The sequence below is a fragment of the Balaenoptera ricei genome, chromosome 7 (assembly GCF_028023285.1).
Source record: "Balaenoptera ricei isolate mBalRic1 chromosome 7, mBalRic1.hap2, whole genome shotgun sequence".
NCBI classification, from domain to species: domain Eukaryota; kingdom Metazoa; phylum Chordata; class Mammalia; order Artiodactyla; family Balaenopteridae; genus Balaenoptera; species Balaenoptera ricei.
In genome coordinates, this window is record NC_082645.1 from 7502192 (window position 1) to 7522456 (window position 20265).

Below are 20265 nucleotides of genomic sequence, written 5' to 3' on the forward strand. Positions count from 1 at the left end.
GCAATGCAAAAACCATTCGACCTAGAACAAAACACCCAAACTCACTTACCTTTAAATAGTTTTTAAGGAAATAAAATCACATGCAACCATTTAAGAAAAACAAATTAAGGGCTCCTGCTCTGCCCTCACTCACACCGCACCCTGCTTGCTGGGTCATGTGCTGGCCTCTGAACTGGTCTCGGGCCTCCACGCCCCCTCTTCCTTCCCCATCCCTTATTCAACCTCCCGCTGGCCTGGTCCACATCTGTCACTGGCAGGGAACACATGCCCTTGTGGGCACTGTCACTAGGGCCTCCCTTCCACGGCCCCGCCTAACAACCGCTGAGCCTCACCACCAGCAGGTCACCTTCCCCACTCCTGGGCATCGGCCCCTGAGCGGAGCTCTGCACACACTGTGCTATTCTCCTGGCTCCTCCTACTTTCCTATTCACTCCGCACACCTCAGCTCTAAAGCCACCTCTTCTCTGAAGCATTCCCAGACTTTGCTTTGGATGGTTTTAGTCATTTCCAAAAGTCAGTTCCACTTTCAATCTGAAAATCTCAATCTGGGACCAGTGCTTTGCCTGCCATGTGATGAGCACGAAGGGAAACACACACTTGGGCACAGGATTTCTTAGAACTTTGCTGACAAATCACAGGCTTAGTTTACAGTTGAGTCTGGTATACAAGGTGGGTTGGGAAGTAGAAAAGTCAGGACAATGGGTTTAGCTAGAGTCTTCACTCTGGTGCCAGCAAACTGTGTTACATGGGGGAAATTGCTTCACCTCTCTGAGCTTTGTACCACTGATATGGGATTGCAAACATGATCCCAAGCCCTGTTTAAACAGCGTCCATAGGATTTCTATAAATTACCACTGACGGTACGGGAGGGCCAGAAGGAGATACAAACTACAGGCTGGGTAGTTTGGGTTGGAAACTTTTCAATTGCTCAAACACTCTGCCCTGGCTGATCCATCCCTGTGCCTGTACGTGTTCCCCCTACTTCCTGGACAGAAATCATGTCCAACTGCCTGTTTGCCTGTCTGCATCCTTCTCCAAGAAAATGGAGAAACCAAGAAGCCAAAAGTATCACCCGACCTTGCAATACGTTGTCTTATAACTGGAGAGACCAAAAGTCACTGCTGGTTACACTGTGTCCATCCTCTAGGCACAGATCTACAGGCCCAAAGTGCAGCAGACCAAAGTTATGTTTTGAGTATCCACCCAAATCCTGTACAGGACCTTATGGCAGATTCTGTGAACTGGCTTAGTCAACATCTAGCATCTTTCTATACCGTGGAGGCAGGAGAAAAAAACAACTCTATTTTCCACACTCTCTTGCACCTGGGGTTCTGAATACCACTTAGGTTCCATCAATGAGATGCATTTGCTGGAGTTTTCAACGTGTAACAGAGAAGGAGACAGCAAAAGCACAAAGGATCTACTGCACTGGTGCGGATCACAGTAGAAGTAACCTGGTCCTGGGGCCAGAAGCTGTCACGGTGTTTTTCTGATTTTGGCAAAGTGGGTGGTTTCTTTGTCAGCAGCTGCAGTACCAGCTTCCCAACTCCACAGGCTGTTCACTAGCTTCCTGATGATGGAGGCAGAAGCAGAATCCTAGGCAGCCCAGATCTAATGTGACACTTGGGAAGTGACCGTGCTCAGCCTACGTCACATCTCTTAACTCCTCCCATCCAACCCCTGCAATCAATCCTTTCTGCTGAAACTAGTGGGAAGGTTTTGTGTCCTGAACCAGGGAGCGCCGACCAACAGAGGGTATCTCTGAAGTTTCCCACTCCTAGAAGTGTCCTTGCACCCTGGGTATTCTTTTGTTTCCCAGGCCTTCAGTCTGTGGAGACCTTCAGGGCAGAAGACATACCCTCAGGCAGACGGGCCTTATCTAAGGCCCAGGAACTTTACAGATTTTCCAAATAAAGCAGTAAACAGCTAAATCTGAGTAATTCAATTCCCAGGTCCCAGCTACTTCTCCTTAAAGACAGAGGCTCTGGGAAGACTTTTCTGACCACCCAAAACTAGGTCAGGCCCACACAGATATGCACTTCTGTGTTGACACCCATGGGGTACAATAATTATGTGTTATGTGCAATCTGTCTGTTGAGCCCTGGAGGGGAGGAAATTTGCTTCATTCACTTTTTTTTCTTTACATTTTTTAAGTTGAGGTATAATTCATATAACATAAAATTCACCATTTTAAAATGTATACTTCAGTAGTTTTTAGTGTATTCACTATTTTGTGCAACCACCACTACTGTCTAATTCTAGAATAGTTCCATCACCCAAAGAGCTCCACACCTAATACACATAAATAGCAGTTAGTCCAATTTTCCCCTATCCCCTTCCCCTGGCAACCACTAATCTACTTTGTCTCTGTGGATTTGCCTATTCTGAACATTTCATATAAATGGAATCATACAACACGTGGCCTTTTGTGCCTGGATTCTTTCACTTAGCATGCTTTCAAAGTTCATCAATACTATAGCATGAATCAGTACTTAATGCCTTTTCATGACTAAATAGTATCCCATTGTATGAAAAAAACACATTTTGTCTGTCCATTCAGCAGCTGATGGACATCTGGTTTGTTTCCACTTTTTGGTGACTGTGAATAGTGCTGCTATGAATATTCACTTTTGTATCCCCAGCGTCTAGTGCAGTGCCTGGCACATAGTAGGTAGTTGATGAACGTCTGCTGAATGAAGAGTCCCGCTGACTCTTCTAAAGGTTTCCTTCTCCATGTGACATAGTGGCAACGCTTCCATGACACAAAAGAGCTGTCCTCAGCTGCCTAACAACACCTGCCTCATTTGCTCACTGGTCCCACATCTCTGGGAGACTCTTCCATGCTGTTTGAGTTTCACCAGGAGAACATGATACCCTTTTGCCACCTATCATCCTCACAAAAAGCAGGGAGATGCTTCAACTTATTTCTACTACAAACACATTTACTTCTCTTTCATTCTTCCTAGAGCATCCTTTCATGCTCTATCCTACAACCTACCTTTCCTCTTGCCCTGTCAGCTGGGCCCTTTCCTCTCAAGCGCCAGCCTGATATGCAGTGCCATGTGCTTCAGTGTGCTCCTGGATTTCCCGTTGTTAGCTCTGACCCGCCAACCTGGCTGACGTCTACACCATCAACACCAACAGAGCTTCAGCCCTCTCACCACCCAGTCACTTTCTCACACTCCAGACCCAGGACTTGGTCTTTATCATCAAGGATGTACATCTTCTAGAACTTTAAATTAGTGTTCACATACCCAAGTTATTCCGGACATACTTAAACATATTCCAATAACTAAAGCATGTATTAAAAAAATTTAAATTTAACTTAATTATTAAAATTCTGTTCCTGAGCCATACTGGTCACATTGTAAGTGCTCAACAGTCGCATGTGGCTACTGGCTACCATACTGCACATCACAGTTCTAGAAAACAAACTACCTTTCTGCCCTAGGGCAAAGTAAGACAGATATCAAATCATCTGGAATCCAGAACAAATCAGGGGCATAAAAAAGCCCTAAATACTAAGGACTGTGGATTCTGTTCTTTGTTCATTCAACAAGCATTTACTAAATACCTCTATGAGCATGTCATGGGCCTTCAGAGGGGACACAGGTTGGGAGAGACATGTCATATGCACTTAAAATGCATCTCCCCACAGTGACAGTTTCATAGTGTGGTTAGTTGTTTAAGTTAGCTCCTAAAAGTTGACTGGACCCATAATATAATTGAAATACTATAAAGATACAATTGTGTTTAAGTCTAAAATCGAAACTATGAGTCTTGTTTTTCCAACAACAAAACATTTAAACAAATATACCCAACATGTTTTTAACAAGACACACAGTCCGTAAGGTCCTCAGCATAGTTGGCCAGGCTCAAAGTCTAGCCTTATTTGAGCAACTGAAAGCCAAAAAAGGGAGAAGAAACTGGGATGCTGGCCTCAAAGCCAGATGCTCTGTGGGCTTAGGCTGATGACTGACCTCTAATCCCAAAGAAGAAACACTGTTTTCTGACCTTCTTATTCTAGGAGTCAAAGTATTTTCCCTCTTGTCAAGAGGTGAGATGAAGAGGAAAACACGGACAACAGATGAGGGATTAGGATTCCCAGGTGGGGATGAGCAATTAAGGGACGCCCCAACAGTGAGGGGGAGGCAGGAGGGGTGGAGTGAGTCCCAGAGGCAGCAGGGGCCCAGCCCTGCCTGATTAGGAAGGAAAGCGAAGAGGGTGAGGCTTCTCACAAAGGGGCTGGAGGGAGGGCTAGAGCTGGGGGTAATGAGAACATAGGGACGAGGAGAACTGAAAGGAGAGGCTGAGGTTAGGCTCCTCATCTGAACCTAAAGGTCACATTTAAGGGCGTTTGAGAACTGAAAACTGCCGCTGCTCAGGATGATGGTGATGAAGATGATGGTGATGATGATGGTGATGAAGATGAAGATGATGGTGGTGATGGTGATGAAGATGATGGTGATGATGATGATGGTGGTAGTGATGGTGACGATGGTAGTGTTGGTGGTGGTGGTGACAGCACCTAACAGTTGACATTTACTGTTTTCTACATGAGACAAACTGTTCAAAGTCCTTCATAAAGACATTGTTATGTAATCCTCATCGAATGGGAGAGATCTCAAGCAGTGGAGAGTATTGACTTAAAACCCTAAGGGAAGAGTAAGAGAGACAGAAAGGAGGGGAGCAGCCTTCCCAAGGAAGGGGAATAAAAGAACACTTCTTGGGGCTATAAGTTTTATCCCATTTGCTCTGTCAGTTGTTAATAACCACTCTCTGGTTGTTCAGTCTCAGATCAAACAACCAAGGCTGGGCCTGTCTTCCTAAAATCAAGAACCAAACTCTCACCAGAGGCTCAAACAACATTTGTAGCTAATAATGACGACATGTTTTTGGAGTCCAGCAAACCTGAGTTCAAGTCCCAGTTTGAGGCTCTTACTAGTTCTTAAGAGTTAGCAGTTGACCTTGGGCAGGTTATTTTTTAACCTTTCTGAATGCTGTCTTCATCATTCTCAAAAAGGGGAATGAGCTGAATAAACCATCAGAATTCTCCACCTTCACAAACTCACCCTCTCCTTACCAGAAAAGCTTAAAAAAAAAAAAAAAAAAAAAAAAAAGGCAAAATAACCCCCATCTCCTAAAAAACAAGCAAAAAAAGGCTTCATCAAACACCCACCCCAGGCTCAGAAATCAGGAGTCAGCATGATCCCACCAATAAGAGCTAAGGCTAGTTCTGAGACACGTACTGGACATTGGAAAAAATGGAGGTATGAACAATACAAACTACCAAAAACCACACTTCCCTAAGTCTTCTCTGGCTCCGGAACATGTGACACTCCCAGAGGCTGCCTCTCCAGCTCTGGCTCGCCCGGACCAGCGCAGTCTCGTGTGCCCGCTTGCAGCTGAGGGGTGGCGAGAGAGCCCCCCTCACAGTGTCCAAGGCGTGCAACTCGTCCAGTGGCACGGGACCTGACACCCGAAAGGCCCCGCATGTGGCTGTTGCCGCTGTCGTGAAATCCTTAATGATTAACCATTATTCATGATTCTCAGGGGCCTAAGGTGCCCTGCATCTTCATTTTACACTGATTGGGCCCTGCAAATTATGTCGCTGGTCTGGAGGTGCCCGACTCAGAAGCAGCTCAATTCGCAGCAACAGCTGGTGAGCTGTGGGGCAGCCTTCACGCTCAGGTCGGGGCCAGAACTAACAACTTCCTTTGAATGAAACGGACTAGCTTTCATTCTCAGGAAGAAAGGATCTGAGCCCGCATTACTCTCTCAAAAACAAACAAACGAACAAACAAAAAGTGGCAACTGCAATTCCATCTGAGAGATGGAAGAAGTGAGGCAATTAAGCCTTAATTTCCTTCTGGTTGTCTCCAGTACCCTGGAGGGAGAAGCCATCAGATGCTCACTTGGAGATGCTGGTGGCAGCGCTGTTACTTCCAGCCCCCCAGTGAGGGCTGGGTTATGAGCAGGGCAGCACACAGCAATCACTCGGAGCAGAGGGGAAGGAAGCACAGGCGACATACTCACATCAAGGAATCAGTGACCCTCAGTAGAAAATTCAGGACACAAAGGAAGGTTAATACCCAGAGTCAAGCAAAAAATTCAACGAGGAGAAGCATTTCCGTGTGTGTGTGTGTGTGTGTGTGTGTGTGTAACTGAAAACTGAGGCTATAAGAACTGTATTTTTAAAAATTAGGGATGTTTTTAAGAAGTGACAAAACTACTTCTAAATTCTTCATTTTCCCGGTCAGGACAATTCTTCACAGGAAACCAAAACTTTTAGACTCTGACACAAAGTACAACTGCTGTAACTGCTTTCAATTCTTAGTTTACCTGAAGATGTTAACAAGTGGCAGGGGCATGAAGGGTAGGCCACCTCAGCCTCTGCGAATGCCCCACACTTCCCAGCTCCCTGAGCAGGGCGGAGCCGGGGATGGGGGCTTGGTGAGGAACTTCGAAGATCAGGTCTCTACCGCCATCAGAGAAGCTACCCACAGAAACTGAGCTAATTCAACACCAGGGAGAAAAGCCCCCGGTGCTGGCAATTGCAGGCTCAAACCCGTGAACTCAGTCAGGTGAAAACCAACCAAGTTCATCCCAATGAAGCCATTTAAATTAGCTTTTCCTTTCAATGGTTTTATCAAACAGACACTTCGGACGGGGCCGCCTTCGTTACCTGCCATATTCCAAAAGCGTAGTGTGGATCCGTGATTCTTCATCCAGCAGCTCCTCGGCTGCCCGCTGGCGTTTGTACTTCCGACGGGGCTTGTAAGCATCCTAAGAGGTGGATGAGGCAGAGAGTTACTAAGCGTGAGGAGGCTGGTCCAGCCTGTCAGGGGCGGGAGTCCTTTCCCATGGCAGTGGGTATACAGCTCCCCTTCCGGAGGACAGCCGGCACGTGGCGACTGCCTTCAAGGAATCTGCCCCTTTGATCTTTATGCTGTAGCAAATATCTCCACCCAATCTATGGCTTGTCAACTTTGTTTAATCTTGTTGGTTTTTTTGTCCTACGACATTTTTTTTTTTTTTAAACTTTTTGGGTTTATTTATTTTATTTATTTATTTATTTATGGCTGTGTTGGGTCTTCGTTTCTGTGCAAGGGCTTTCTCTAGTTGTGGCAAGTGGGGGCCACTCTTCATCGCGGTGCGCGGGCCTCTCATTATCGCGGCCTCTCTTGTTGCGGAGCACAGGCTCCAGACGCGCAGGCTCAGTAACTGTGGCTCACGGGCCTAGTTGCTCCGCGGCATGTGGGATCTTCCCAGACCAGGGCTCGAACCCGCGTCCCCTACATTGGCAGGCAGATTCTCAACCACTGCGCCACCAGGGAAGCCCTGTCCTACGACATTTTAATATTTCATGCAATCAAACTTATCAATCATCTTACTTCCTAACCCAGGGATTGTAAAAAAAAAAAGCTCTTGTATGCTATTTTTATAGATTATATTTAGCCTTTCAATCTATTCAGAATTTTTTTGGGGGTCTAGTGAAAGGTAGGTATCTATAGATATATGTTTTTCTCTGAATGGAAAATTAAGAATCCCAACATCACCAATTTAATAGTCTATCCTTTCCTTGATTTAAAATGACAACTATATACATATATATAAAACATGTACCAATATTATCCTCTTCAATTCCTCTTGCTTTATGAGTCTTTATCCTGTCTCCACTGTTCTTTTTCAAATTTCCTGGCTATTCTTACACATTTTCTCTTCCAAATGAATTCTAGCATCAGCTTGTCAAGTTCATTATGAAAAACTGTTGAGCTTTGACTAGAATCACACCAAATGTATACATTACTTTGGGAAGAACTGACATCTCTATAATACTGAATCTTGCCTTGAAAAGCAAGATTTATCTTTCTATTCAAATCTTTTTTATTCCTTAATAAAATTTTCCAGAAAAAAATACAAATTTTCCGGTCACTACATATCCAGACCTTTCTACCACCCAGAGGCATAAACCGTGCAACAATCACAGATATACATGTTAACCTAGAATGTTTAAAAAAAAAAATTCTCTCATGGCATAGAAATCTCCATTTATTGAACTCCAATACCAGAAAAGGAAAGTAAATACAAACCCTTCAGAGACATATATCTCTTTACGAACGTGTTTTGAGGTTTATCCTTAAAAAACTTATAAGAACACAAAACACACTTTAAACTTTCAGTGACTTTTTTAGAGTATTATTTAGTTATAAATGTAGAAACACAGACCTCTTTTGTGTAGGACACATTCTGAAACTGCATATATATATATTTCCTAAACAAAGTACACGGCACGTAGTAGGTGCTCAATTAATGTAGGCCTTCACCCCCAGATGACCTGGTTTGCCATTCTACCCCAAATGAATGTCCTTCTTGACTGCCAAATTGGCATCAAACAAAACCTTAATAATATTTGCTCAGGGCTCCGGGTGCAAACAGGCAGCTGTTTGTGCAAGGTATTCCAGTTTGTCCCTGGATCTTTTCTTCTCCACTAGCGGAGTTCACCACACCTAATCTCTACCTGGACGTCACCAGGACAAGCACACTATCAGGTTTCTGCAGACAGTGGTATTTTTATGCTAATTAGAATTGTTCCCCTCTTGATAATTCTTGTTAATTTTATTATTATCTCGTTTTTTGTTATGAAAAGTTTCAAACATACAGAAAAACATCCTTTCTGTCACATATATAATCTCAACAATTTTGTGGAAAAGGAATGAAACAGGTGCTGGGATGACCCTGGAGGGCTGTTCTCGTAACTCACTGCCGCAAATACTCCTAGGTTGCTGCTGGTGCCTACATGAATAGGAAGCTACAAATAACACAAAACAGATTTATGGGGAAATGAAAAACATAATAGACCCATATGACGTCAGTTACTGTGTACGATTTAATTTCCACAGAGCTCTACCATTACAGCGGCACTATAATGATTGAGCTTAACTGCTACTTTCCTTAGTTACCATTCATAGAGTCAACCACCCCAGACAGGAAACTGGAGTCTGAAGAAGGACTGACTCCAAAACAATAGCATACTGAAACCGACAGCCACAAGGGCCTTTTATTCTGCCAAACAATGACAAATGCTGGCCTTTGTGTAATTATCCTTATACTTTAAAGCACATCACATACATCTCACCTTTCACATTTTATAACCACACCATGAGGTAGGAGCAGGGCAGATGCCATTACCGCCACCTTGCTACTAAAGAAGCAGCGATTAAATAATTCGCCTCTCAGTTACGGTGGGCAACCCCTTCAGGAAATACCCAGCGGGCAGCAAGACAGCCACGAGCAGCCACTGCCCTCCAGAGCTCCAGGGGGCCGGACCACACCCAACTCAGCAGGAAGCACATCTCATTCTCCCAGGGCTCACCTGGCAGCCCAAACCCAAACCCTACTCTCACGGACACACTCCGCCCACCAGCCCCTGAACAAATGCTGCCTTCCACCCAGAGGGCCTCCGCTGATGGTCCCATCAAGTGCAGGGCCCTGAAACACCCCATAAGAGAGTCATTATAACTGAGACAAATCAGGTTGTTTTCTTCATTCTCAAATGAATAAAACAACCACCACCACCGCAAAAATGAAGCCCTGGGAACTGAGTGAGGGAATGCTGAGAGGCGGCTGGCAATCATGTCTATGGGTAGGAAAGTTAGCTGGGGAGGTAGGGTTTTCTCCAGACGCCCCTAAACTTTGTTCTTCCTCTATTCTCTTTTACACGAGCTCCGCCGTGCAGGCCTGTCTTCTGTTCTTTGAGGTCCGGCACAAGTCCCACCTCAGGTCCCCTTGGGTTTGTACCAAACGGTGTAACTCGGTGGGTGAGAAGGAGGTCACTGCTTTGTATACACGAGCCAAGATGGCTTCTGTATATTGACTCCTAGGTTTACTTCTTCACAGCAGGCTGAGACCCACAGCTCAAAACACTCCAGCGCCAACCTCAAACTTTCCACAGACCCAGCTGTTTAAAAGATGGCCCCACTAAGCGGAGTTTAGCGGCTTACAGCCCGTCCACGTTGCATGCTCTGCAAAACTGCACCTGACATTTGCGAACCACAGACGGGATAAGCCCCGTGGCTATAAAGACCCCAGGCTGCAGCTGCCCTTCGGATTTCTCTAACCTGCCCCGGCCGAGGCTCCCTTGTTTCCTCGCGTCCCCTTCTGAATGGCAGCCCCAGCGCCTAGGCCTCGGGATGGCCTGCGCACTGAGAGCCTCTCCCCCCTTCAGGCAAACCTGTCAAAGCACCGCCCAGAGACCCTGTGTGTGCTACTGCTAAGCCCCCGTCAAATCTCCTCCCTTGATGAGGCCCGAAATCCCCTGAATCCCTTACAGCTGCAATGCTCCTGCTTTCACCTCATACCCTAGAACGCGGTCTGGCACACAGTGAGTGCTCAATTACTATTACGGAATGAATATATGGAGGCAGACAGACAGGGTTTTACCCATGCCCCATTACTACCTCTCTGATTTGGGGCAAATTACTTTAACCTCTGAGGTTTTCCATCTGTAAAATAGGTATATGGAGAGAGTCGTAAGGATTAGTCAATCTATCTAACATTATCTGATACACATTAAGGGCTAAGATATACATACATGTGTATATTTGCTATTATTGATAAAATGTACTAATATATATTTTTTTACTTATGTTGCCACGTTTACATTTCATGTCCTGGATAGAAAGGCCCTCCTCACAGCGTTTCGTATGGAAGAACACAGTGGAGTCGTAGTTTTAAATGACCTGGTCTCTTAGGGGACCCATAAGAAGTCTTTTTTTTTCCCTCTGTCCCCTCTGTTCTCATACAAAATTCTAAACATTACCAAGAAATGCTCAACAAATAGTAAGCAAATGTATCTTTGGGGGCTTTGGGTAAAATTTCACAGCTACTCTTTACTCAAGGTTGAGAGGGAGTAAAAGACCTCACTGCACAGGTCAGATACTTCATGAATATGGAAGGCTGACAGTTCAGAAAAGGAGGAAGTAGGCTGTACAACAGCACATTAGGTGAGACAAGTGAGCGATTATGATTATGATGCGAAAGTGGAAGGGTAAGGGGAGGCCTGTCCTGGGCAATAGTTTCATTTTCTTATGTCCTTTGAAAATACCACCTCCCATCAAGCAGGCCTTCTACAAAGCGGCCACCTATGCCATGAAAAGGAGATATGGAGAAGTCAAGAAAAGAACACATTTCAAAGGAGAAGCAGAAGTACTGGGAATAATCCCCAGGACGAAGAAAAATGAGGCCAAGACAAAAAGAGAGAACACTGGAAGGTGATGAGCTCAGAAGTTAAAAGTTCACACAACAGCCTTTCTGCCAGGCAATCTGGCAAGAGGTACTAACAGATTGAGGCATAACCTCTGAACCAACTCCACTTCATGGAATGCAACCCAAGTAAATAATTAAAGATAAAAGAAAAAATTTAGCTATGTGGATGTCCTACATAATAGCCAAAACAAAACAAAACCAAACCAAAAAAACCCCAAAAAACAAACTAAGCTAGTTAAGTCAGTACCACACAATGCATAATGTACAGCCACTAAAAATGCTATGGAGCTATATTTATGGGCATGGAAATATATCCTTGATTATACTGTTGAGCAAAATAACCACACAACAAAACAGAATATGTAGTATCATGTCATTTTTTGTGATCTCTAATTTTCTATATTGATATCCATAACTATGTATTTCCTTTTTTTTTTTTTTTAGATTTTTAGAAATTTCATGTAATGTCTGAAACATTTATATTAACATATTTCCATACATATTTCCATACAAATACAAGATTTTTAGAAATTTCATGTAATGTCTGAAACATTTATATTAACATATTTCCATACAAATAACCCAATGAAAGTTTAGTATTAGCTGTTTTGTTTTTTTATACCGCAGGTTCTTATTAGGCATCAATTTTATACACATCAGTGTATACATGTCAATCCCAATCGCCCAATTCAGCACACCACCATCCCCACCTCACCGCAGTTTTCCCCCCTTGGTGTCCATATGTCCATTCTCTACATCTGTGTCTCAACTTCTGCCCTGCAAACTGGCTCACCTGTACCATTTTTTTAGGTTCCACATACATGCATTAATATACGATATTTGTTTCTCTCTTTCTGACTTACTTCACTCTGTATGACAGTCTCTAGATCCATCCACGTCTCAACAAATGACTCAATTTCGTTCCTTTTTATGGCTGACTATATATTTCCTACTAGGAATAACAGTGGTTATCCCTGGCTGGTGGTATCATGGGTGATTTAGTCTTTGTACTTTTTCTCCATTTCCTAATTTTTCATTATTACCACAGTAGTAGTATGAAAGAAAAATAACCTTTTGTAAAACAAAAAATCATGCATCAAAAAAATAGATGAGGGGCTTCCCTGGTGGCGCAGTGGTTGAGAGTCTGCCTGCCAATGCAGGGGACACGGGTTCGAGCCCTGGTCTGGGAAGATCCCACATGCCGCGGAGCATCTAGGCCCATGAGCCACAATTGTTGAGCCTGCGCGTCTGGAGCCTGTGCTCTGCAACAAGAGAGGCCGCGATAGTGAGAGGCCCACGCGCCGCGATGAAGAGTGGCCCCCACTTGCCCCAACTAGAGAAAGCCCTTGCACAGAAACGAAGACCCAACACAGCCATAAATAAATAAATAAATAAATAAAATTTTAAAAAAATAAATAAATAGATGAGCTACATAACCAAGGATGAATGCAAAAAATTGGAATAGTCCTACAAAGATGGCTAAAGACAAGCTTATATTCTTATAAGCTAAAATTTTTTGAAAAATATTAAAATGTTTAATATTTATTTTTAAAAAGACATGTAAGCAAGAGTAAGTAAAGTCTGCTTGTTGAGGCACAATGATAACTTGTTAATAGATGGAAAAAAAGACAACAGGACAATCTCCACTTGGCACCCATTCTCCAGCTGGACAAATGGTCTTCAAACAGGCAAAGGCAGAGTAGATGCCCTCACAAGGGCAGAGCACCCAACCACTCTGCATGCATCTGAGTCTCTGGGACCTTGATAAATAATACCCCAGGGTCCTGAAATCAGTCAGAAACATTATGGCCAAATAAGTGTCAGGGATATGTAGGAAATCAGAGACCAGGTGAAGAGTGAGAAAACTAGAGAAGCACCAACACCTGCTGTGTTTGAGGAGCCAGATGTAAAATGAAAACCTGGCTGCCTCTTCTCAGCTCTGCAACTGTGTAGGGAATTTATTAACCTTTCTGAGTTTCAACTTCCTGATTTATAAAACGGAAATATAACGCATAAGTCCTTGAGTGTTGATGAGGAGTACATGAGATAATGCTTGTAAAATGCCTCATTAGACATCAAGCACATAGAAGGCACTCAGTCAGTACGCGGCAGCTACATGCATATTTTATAAAAGGCTGGCTCTAGAAACCTGGCGCTGTATGTAAGACCGAATTTTAATCCTTAATTTACCATTCAGAGTTTAAATTTGGGATTCTACGTTTGTCAGCAAAGGGCAGGTAAGAAACAGTGATGAGACATCTGAAGGGCAGAACTGGGGAGAGGCTGGAAGGAGAAGAAAACATTCTTGAGAAACTAAGACTTGCAAAGAGCTACACCCTGGTCACCTAGGAAAGACTTTATTCCCTTTACGAGGGGAGGGGCTCTCCTTGGAGAGAGTGACAGCAAACAAAACCCAGCAAGCTGTTCCATGTCTTGCACTGACTCACAAGAAGAAGACAGCGACATGGAGCCCGGAGTCTCTGACAAGCTCCTGGGACCCTCACTCCAAGGCCGCAAGCAAGCGTGTGCAGAAGTGGTGGGTGGGAAGGATGGAAGTTAATGGCAGCAGAGCTCAGCTCAGAAACCTAAGAAGACAGCATCTAGAAATGGGGGAGTATTTTCAGTAGATGGAGAAAGAATAAAACAAACAAACAAAACCCAAAGGCCAGCTCTGGCCATCCGTAAAAATTTTTTTATCATTCCTGTTGCAAATGTATTGACAGTCAACCAAGGAGTAAGTTCACACATAAGAAAAGGAACTAAACTAAGCAATTTGAACTATTATCAGAGACCTACAATTTTTTTTCCATTTTCCTTTATCTTGATGTTATTTTCTAATGAGCTGCAAACAGCATTTTATCTAGCATTTTATTGCATCCTGGCTCCGTCATCACCAATGTGACCTAGGGCAACCTACATAACTGATCTGTGCCTTAGTTTCCTCACCTGTCAAAAAAAAAAATACTATTACTTCATAGGATTGTGGTGAGCACTAGATAAGTTATATATAAATGCTTAGAACAATGTTTGGGCACTATATATTTGTCACTGTCATTATCTCCTTAAATTCCATTAAGAATTTAAGTCATGTTGCCAAGCAGAAGACGATTATCTTTAAAAACTCCATTACAAACGAGAAGAAGAAATAATGTGTCTCTAGAGGCCTGAAATGTTTAATAGGTAAAGAGACATCAGGCCCAGTTTGATCAACAGCTACACTGGCCTTTTATGCTTGGTGATACAGCCAAAAAATGTAATGTTTCTCACTCTCTACCCAGGGCTCCAAGTGAGATTTGCACATGAAGATATTCAATTAAACATTAAATATTTTTTACACTATCGATTCTATGTATAAAATAGATAACTAATGAGAACCTATTGTATAGCACAGGGAACTCTACTCAGTGCTCTGCAGTGACCTAAATGGGAAGGAAATCCAAAAAAGAGGGGATATATGTATACGTATAGCTGATTCACTCTGCTGTACAGCAGAAACTAACACAACGTTGTAAAGCAACTATACTCCAATAAAATAAAATTAAATAAAACAACATGCTGAAAATATAAAAAAAAAAGAATTGGATTTTATAAGATTTGATATAGTAATATATGACTGTAGTTGTAATTTCGGAAAAATAAACTTCCTACAGCTTCTTAATTAGAAAAAATTAAATAGTTTTTACGTTATTGTTTTTGAATAGGTAATACACAGACTTAGTATAAAATCCAAATGGTACAGAGTTTATAGGGAAAAGAGAATTTCCCTTCCTCTCCTGCCACTGGCTCCCCAGCTCCCTGTATCAGAGGTAATGCTGTCACCTAATTCTCAGATCTTTCCAGAAATGAAGCATCATTTAAAACAAGGGAAAGCAACAGCACATCCAACCAATTGGTTATTATTTGCCATGAAAATGCGATTAGGAGGAACCTTTAACAGCATACAAGACTCTATATTGGTAAGTGGAAAAAAAACTACAAAATTACCTTCAAAGTATAATTCTAATTTACTATAAAAATACACATTAAAAACACAGAAGAAATATGTCCAAGCATCAAAAGTGGCTGCTTCTGTATTGTTAGATTAAGGTTGATTTTCTTCCTCTCATCTATCAATCTTTTTAAAGAAAACTTTAAAGATGTTCTAAACTGAACATCTACCTCACAGCCAGGAAAAAAATTACTTGCTGTTCTGTCATGTCCTCTTAGTGTTATTATTTAATACTGCCACCAAATCTGAAAACAGCATCTGGCTTCAGAGTGTAACTATGTTAAAGGTTTTCCATTTCTCCCATTTCCAAAATGGAACTGTGGAAAAGATACAAATTACAACCATAAACTGACAAAGGCTTTTTTGTTTTAAATGAGCATTTCATGTCTTTCATCATCAAAGTAGTGTTATTCTTTTCACAGTCATCACCTGGGGAGACCATATATTTATTCTTAAAAGTAAAAAAAAAAAAAAATGCAGAATAACTCTAGACATTATTTTCTAAAGAAAGTGAATTTACACCCAGGCATTGAGACTCCATTCCCATCAGCTCAAGTAGGAAGGCTGGGGGGTGAGGAGAGGGTAGCACTGACAAGGTTCTGCTGGGCTCTGGCCCAGAGTGTTTTGAAAAGGCCCAAAGCTCTCCTCTGGCCCTTGCACTGGGGAAGTGGGCACATGAGCGCAGACCCTGTGGTTAAGATACACTGTGCTTGGGGACAAAGGCCATCCCAGAGCTTCCCACACAAAGCTCAGAAGCTACTCTGCCTCTCCGAAGCCGTCAGGGCGGGGGTCACCTCAATGCATCGGCTCTAGTTCGTCGTCTGCTCTTTGGAGCTATGTGAAGTTTACAGCTGCCACTGGCACAAATGAGGAAGGGCTTCGGGTCTGGAAAACTGGAACTAAGGGGAACACAGGGCAGTGGTTGTGGCACGTGCTACCCTGAAGGCTGGCTTCGGATACCGGGCACGTATGGCAGGCAGGGCCTTCCTCCCGTGTGCACCTGAGGTCAGCTCCTGGGCAACTCGGCAGATAGAAACCTCGGGGGGTACGGGCTTCTGTGATTTAACTCAAAGGGCTACTTGGAGGCTATGACCCTATGTTCTTCCCTTACAGAAGAACTCGGGCAGGGAACTCACCGAGAGGTCAACAACTGTCTTGATGGCCTTTTCTTTTCTCTTGATGAAGTCATCATCCTGCAAGACAAGAAGACACAGGGATGAAACAAATCTTCCTGCGTAAAGACTGAAACTCAACTGGACTGCTCAGCAGTCCGTCTTATAAACTGACTTCTCATCACAACTTTGCCTGAAGAAGTCTCAGTTTTCTAACAAATTGGAATATATCCTGCATGGGAAAAAGCTAGGGCCTCTGCCGATGGCTGCAAAAGAGATCCCTATAACCGGTGAGAAAAAGGGGGACCACAGAGTGCAGTGGTGAGGACAAGCGTTCTCACTTCAGATCCTTATGAGCTCTGAAACCTCAGCAAGTTACCGAACCTCTAAGCCTTAGCTTTTCCACCTGCAAAACAGGGATGACACAGCCTGTCTCAGGGAGCAGTCATAAGGATCAAAAAGTAGAAGGCATGAGATGTGCCGGGACTGGAATGTAGCATCCGACAGTGATCAGCCAGTTTTGCTGTTGTGACTATTCAACTGTGACTACAGGTGCGTCCCAAGCAGGGGGTCTCTCGAAAACCTTCATATGACTCTACAAAAATACACTCACGCTCTTGTAATTTAACAAAAGGTCCAGATCAAGCACCACAATTGAGAGACAAGGACAAGACTGTAGGGCTTGACACTCAGTGCCCATCTAAACAGGCACTTCTAATGAGGCAGGAGGCCCAGTCTCAGGGCTGATCCGGAGGGGGCGGGCGGGAGTGCAGGGGCGCCTGAGGGCGCTCTGCGCCGTCCCGGGGTCCCTCACGGCGCACTCAGCTTCTCAGCTGGACGAGGAAAGAGCACGGACCTCAGGGAGGCTGTAGGTTCTCTGGAACTGGGATACGGAGTAGCAGCGGATGTAGTCACCCATCTCTTCTTTTGTTTCTATGGCTCGTTTCACCAGCCACTGGGGAAGAAAGTGAGGAAACGTTGAGCTGATAGGGATGAGACACACCGCGGTAAAGGCCGACGCAGAGACGGCACCGGTCCTGCATCTGAATCACGGGATGTGAACTGCCCAGGCGACGAATAACCATCAACACACACTGCCCTGCAGGAAAAGCAGCCGCTGGGTGTCTGGAGGCTGAGATCCGGGGGGACCTGAGCGGACAGCCACGCAGGAGCCTTCGAGCCTCGCTTCAGGTGCCCGGGCCTCAGTTTCCCTCTCTGCTAAAGAGGAGGTGAGAGTGTCAGTTCCCTTCACGTCACAGGGCAACTGTGGGAGCAAATGAAACACAAGTGCTAGACAGCTCTGTGAACACCTGGAGCCCGACACAGACAGAGCTATCCCCCAAACCTCCCTGCGCCCGGTGGCAGATCTCACTGGAGCTCTGTCCTTCCCGTGCTGCTCGCACCACAGACCAGAGGAAGGGAAGGGAACCAGTGAGAATGCCTAGTGTAACCCTTGTCTGACAGGTGGAAAAAAATTCCCCCAATATTCAGACTTGAGACCAGCTGTGCTGAGCATAAGCCCTAGGCTTCAGGGTAGCTCGGCACTCAAAGCATAGCTCTCGAATCCACCCAACACTATAAGGTAACTGGCACTGGCCGCGTTTTACAGAATCGGAGGCTCGGAGAGACTACGTGATCCGCCCACCGATCCACAGCCAGCAAGCCACACAGCTGCCGGCCACATCAGGACACCGCACGTCTGGGCTTCACGCCATGTTTCCTAGGTCTACGGGGTTCATACGCACAAGGAGCTGCTCCTCGTGTCCACTGACTTACAACTCCAGGGAACGGAAACACACACGTACACACACCCACGCCCCACAACCTGCGGAAGGCCCAGGCGCTCTGAGGGTGAGAATGCAAAGTACAAAAAGAGCCTTTGCTTCTCCTCCTGACTCTTCATTCATTCCCGTTATTACTAAAGAACTTTACGGAGGGATGCCATCCTCTCTCCAGAGAGAGCTACTACATCTCAGGAGCAGTTTCTGGACGGTCGCTGTGCTTCCCCAGGGCATGGCCACACGTGGCAAGGTTCAGACACATGCACATGGCGCAGGGCTCCTGCGGGGACGGCAGGAATGCGCGCTCAGGGAGGGCGGCCAGCTCAAGTAAAGGACACACTTAGGAAGCAGCTGCCCAGGAGAGCAGTGGCTGCAAATAATTCTATGAGGAGTATTCCTTTGTTGCTAGTATCTTCCATTTGTTTCCATCACTCCACTCCACCCCACCTCCAAACAGTGACCTCAGGCACTGACTAAAATCCAGAAGGGCAGGGGCAGAAAATCGGACGGCATTTGGGGCTACTCCAGCCCCTCACCTGTACCCCAGCACCGGCCCCGGACATCTAAGGAGGCTGAGTCACTGTTCAACTCAATTTCTCTCTGCTTTGCTTTGCATCGGGAGATCCAGGTTCTGGCCTTTCACTGCTGTTGCCTTTTCAGATCTGCCTCTGTTAATTAGATCGACACTGAGTAGTAACTTGGCTGGATCCTGGAGAACATGTTCAGATGAGGAAGGCAAAGCCCGTTGATTCACAGGATTCCTTAGACTCGACTGCTGTGTTTTGGAGTTCCCAGCATGAAGGGCTGCGGAGGGAACCTCTAGGACAGCTGAGCTCTCCCACAAGCCCCTAGCATTTGAGAAAAATACCTACCCTCACAGGATTCACGGGCCCCACATGGGAGAAAAAGATGTGACCTGGAACTACCAGTAGCCGGAAGTTAGCTCTTCTTTCCTCCTGGTTGCATTCAGAGAGTGTCACCACAGCTGTGCTGAACAGCGTGAACAAGGGTGGTGGACTGCTAGTCCCACACAAGACAACCAGTTCAGTGGTTCCCAGTGGCTGGTCCACGATTGCTCTTTCACTGGTGTCTGGCAAAACAGAAAACTACAGGCATGTGGCGAGTTTTTCATAAGGCTACATGTATTCCATTTGAAGGACTGTCCTTTATTCTGAGAGTGAGAGTTAAATGGCCTTTCTTTTAGGAAATGGTAAAGAAAGCAAAATAATTGTTGCCTTTAAAAACGTCCCTTCCTGCCAAAATACAGCTTGCAACCACAGGTCAACCTCTATTTGCGCTTTAAAATTTTACAGATCCACGAAATTAGGACATGGGGTAACCATTAGCGAGGCTCTCACATCCAGACGGGGAGCCCTCCGACATTCTGCTCACAACACAACCATTAGATACTCAAAATGCCCAAACCAACTGCAGACAATCACTTCCCTTTCATCCCCTTCTCATATATGGACTAGGGTTTTGGTCCTCAAAGTTCTAGCATAGTTTTGAGTAAGGTCTAGTCACTAGAGATCCAGGTTTCAGGGGAAAGGGCAACAACTTCACAGTATGATGGGGTTGGAGGTTTCTGTAAGAATCTACACAGACTCCCTACTACTTACTTTCACAAAACGATTGGGTACCATCCCCTAACAAACAAACAAGTCAAATCCTGAGTTAAAGTCCTGGCCTCAAATTTACAAATTTCAGTTATAAATTTCAACATATTTGATTTGAAGTCTAGTGCAGGGAAAGATTCCCAATAGCAGTTAACAACAACAGAAACAACTATATAACACTTACAAAGCACTTACTGAAAGGTCCCAGCCCTTCAATCAAGTGCTTTACACATACTAACTTACTCAGCTTTCATCCCATCAGGTAGGTACTATTATTATTTCTACTTATCAGGTAAGAAGTTAAGTCATTTGCCCAAGATCACACAGCTAGAAAGTGGCAGAGCCAAGATGTGAACCCAGGAAGTCTCCAGAGTCCAGGCTCTTAACTGCTACACTACCTAATCTTAACAGAATCACAAAACCTCTCTAGCAGGAGCTGCGCGGCTTTCCTCTGGGTGGCTGCGTGGTGGTGGAGGGGAAAGTACAGGCTTAAAGACAAG

General features: G+C 44.7%; 1 protein-coding gene across 2 annotated transcripts in view; it reads right to left on the minus strand.

Moving 5' to 3' along the window:
- The window catches only part of CCDC93 (coiled-coil domain containing 93), a 91599-nt gene that overhangs the window by 57322 nt on the left and 14012 nt on the right, over positions 1 to 20265 (minus strand). For both annotated transcript variants that reach the window (XM_059927636.1, XM_059927635.1), the window contains exons 5-7: positions 17225 to 17323; positions 16393 to 16449; positions 6686 to 6786 (exon numbers count right to left, since the gene is read on the minus strand). In XM_059927636.1, the coding sequence (XP_059783619.1) occupies positions 6686 to 6786; positions 16393 to 16449; positions 17225 to 17323 (257 nt within the window). The remainder of the gene's footprint in view (positions 1 to 6685; positions 6787 to 16392; positions 16450 to 17224; positions 17324 to 20265) is intronic.